The sequence below is a fragment of the Colobus angolensis genome, unplaced genomic scaffold (genome assembly GCF_000951035.1).
Source record: "Colobus angolensis palliatus isolate OR3802 unplaced genomic scaffold, Cang.pa_1.0 Scaffold674, whole genome shotgun sequence".
NCBI lineage: Eukaryota > Metazoa > Chordata > Mammalia > Primates > Cercopithecidae > Colobus > Colobus angolensis.
Genome location: NW_012120421.1, coordinates 138,387 through 141,407, shown reverse-complemented (window position 1 = coordinate 141,407; position 3,021 = coordinate 138,387). Strand labels below are relative to the sequence as shown.

The 3,021-nt window shown below is 52.8% G+C and overlaps 1 protein-coding gene across 1 annotated transcript in view; it reads left to right on the top strand.

The window, feature by feature from the left end:
* Positions 1-485: 485 nt before the first annotated feature.
* The window catches only part of LOC105500632 (zinc finger protein 138-like), a 27,615-nt gene continuing 25,079 nt past the window's right edge, over positions 486-3,021 (top strand). Inside the window, exons 1-2 of the mRNA XM_011926216.1 lie at positions 486-611; positions 2,687-2,769. Coding sequence (XP_011781606.1) covers positions 486-611; positions 2,687-2,769 — 209 coding nt within the window. The remainder of the gene's footprint in view (positions 612-2,686; positions 2,770-3,021) is intronic.

The window sequence follows — 3,021 nt, the reverse complement described above, 5'->3', positions numbered from 1 at the left end:
CTGCACTGCCTTTGGAGGGCGACCATGGAGGGCCTACAATGGGAAGGAAATGACTTATTCTGATTAGGGGAGGTGGAGGGATGCTTTTTGGGCAAGGCCTCCAAGGGCGACCAGGCCTGGGATGGGCCAACTGGGAGCAAGTTACAGGTGCAGGGGAGAGCCTGTTTTTCAGTAAATCCCACAGCTCAAGTTTTGCCTGACTGCCAAATTTGGAAGTGCTGGATAAACTATGTTGATGCTAATAGTTCACCTACATGTAGTTTTTTGTTTGTTTGTTTCTTTGTATGTTTGTTTTGGTCCGCATTTCGCAGCTTCTCTTCATAGTCTACTATATTGTGTTGTGTGTCTTTTGTTATAATTCTTATTTGTAAATAAAGGTGAGATAAAGTATGCATAGAGTTTGTTGGGTGTTATTCATGTCAGCATGTTCCTCCTTGCTTGGAGCCTGTGTGGCAGTGTTGAAGGAGCAGACCCACCACCCGAGGATGGAGTGTATGCCCACCACCTGCAGGACCAAGGTGCATGCCGGGGCTGCTTCCTCAGTCCTGCATGTCTTGCGTGACTCCCTTCCAGGTTTCCTGGTGATGATGAGGAGTGACCTGCTGGGCCAGGTGAGCCACCCTCTCTGGACATGGCACTTCCCGACAGGACTGGGCACCCACATATATGCTGGGGACTGTCCTTAGTTGCTCATTTCTAAAAATCAGGAGACATCAAACATGCATTGAGCACTTTTCAGGTACTATGTATAGTGACTACTGGCTTTCTGTAGAGAATTCCCTTTACGCCTGGCTATGCCCCAAAGGTACATTCACCTTCATATGAAAAATGAGAAGATTGAGGTTCAGAAGAGAACACACAGACAGCTAAGGGTGGAGCTGAGGCCAGAACCAGGGTTCTACCTGCCAGTCATTCTTGTGCCTAGGCATCTGCTGCCCATAGGAACCTGTAGGGACAAGGCCCTGGGTCATCCAGTGGAGTGAGTCATTTTACAAAAGCGTGACTGAAGGTCTAAAATTCTTTTGAAACTGCAGTTATCCAGAGTAAGGTCTCTCCTGTAGGATGGTGTGGCACTTCTGTCTCCTGGATGTCAGTCACATCTTTGGTGGAGGAGCAGAAAGATGACTGCATAGTTGAGGACTTCTGGCCTCCCTTCTCCTCACCCTGGACCTAGTGCTTCAAACGCAAACATTAAAAACCGTCTTTGTTTTTGCTTCTGCCCCCTCTCCCAGCCTAATCCCTTCCCTCTTCTCCAACTTGATGAGAATACACAGTTATCATTTTCACACTGATTCTCTACATGACAGGGGTGCTTTTCAGCTCCTGCAGATAATGAGGCCCAGTGTGGTACAGGTTCTTGCCCGAGGTCACACAGCATGTAACTGGCAGAGTCAGGGTTTCACCCAGGTCTCCTAGCCCCACTGTACTGCTGTCCCATAGGTGAATCAGCTCAGCCTCTAGGGGCTGAACAGCTATTGCTTGCCAAGTCCTGTGGGCCCATCACAGGGATTGGTAGGGGCCTTGCCCTTGGGAGCCCTTGGTCTAGTAGGGGTAATTGACAAGTCAATGCCTTTCATCAGTGTGCTCAAAACACACTGGACAAGTGCCTACTGTGTGCTGCAGAGGTGAAGATGCAGCAACCTTAGACCCTTCCCCTGAGCTCACAGTGACCGCTGGCACAGTTGCCTGTGGGGCAGCATGCTTGGAACAGTGCAGGAGACACTGAGAAGGTGCCAGCATTGTACCAGATACAGGTATGATTGGTGTGTTTTTACAGAGTGCTAATTGGTGCACTGCCACGTCATAATTTGGGCAGGGAGTCAAGAGCCCAAGTTTCACTCCTTGTCCAACCTGCCCAGAGCCTTGGCACTGCCTGGCTCCCCAGATGAGATTGCCAAGTTCAGAATCCTTCCTAAAACAATCTTCTGTGAAGAGATCTGAAAGTTCTGGGCTCCCATCCTGATCAAGCTGTCAGGAAACCCTGGGTCCTAGTTTATCATCCAGGGCACCAAAAGGGAATCTGCCAGGTCAAGGTGGGAGGAAGCTGGGCTGGCATGTCAGGACTGGTCTGATCAGGTTGGGCTGCAGCTCTGGAGGTGTTTGCTGCTCTGCTGGAAAATGGCTTAATAAGAGTCTCCCAGGCTCTCTGGTTTCTGTAGGCCATGAGGTTGCCCCACGACATGTACAGAAAGTAGATTTAGCTCAGATGCTGAGGGGCAGGGCATGGCTGGGATCGTACTAGGGTTGTTATGCATCTGCCTGGTACCATGCAGGGACCATCTGCTGAGGGGTCCAGTGGCCGCACTTGCCCTTAGGAAAGTGGACATCTCTCTGGGGCAGAGGGACCCCAGGTATCCGTGATCACCAGTGCTATGCAGACGGGAATCGACTCCTTAATGGACAGACACAGCCCTGCCTGGGCTCCCTCCCTACGTGGACTCCATCTTTGTCGCTCTTGCCTTATTCAGCTCCGTGTCTGGTCACATCCTCTGTCACTCAGGGGCCAAGGGGCATGGCCTAAGACCTTATCCAATCACTGTCGCCGGCGTGAGAGCTGTCCAATCAGGCTCGCAGGGGGAGACTCCGGACCTAACGGCTTCAGGCACATACTGGGTGGGGCCTTCGCCTCTCGCTGTGCCGCCATCTCCAGGTTCCGTTCTTTACTGCTGTGTCTCCGCTCTTTCAGGCCCAGCCTAGGTGGCCCTGCGACCTGCAGGTGTTGAAAGATCCATGTTTAAGACGCCAGGGCCTCCTGAAAGCCGAGAAATGGTGAGTGTGCGGGGCCTGGTATCCTGAGAAGCGGCGGGATGTCTGGAAGTGGCTAGAACAGCCTGTGGCGGGACCTGGGTTCCCTCAGGCCGCAAGATGGCGGCTGGGCCCACCCTGGGACCCGCATCCTTCCCAACCTTGCACGGTGACCTCGCCCTGTCCGCAGCACTCGGTCGCCTGGATGTTGAGGGTGGGCAGGAGGGTCCTAGGGAGACCTCCGATTAGGGGTGTGGGGCTTGTGCGAGGAGAGCT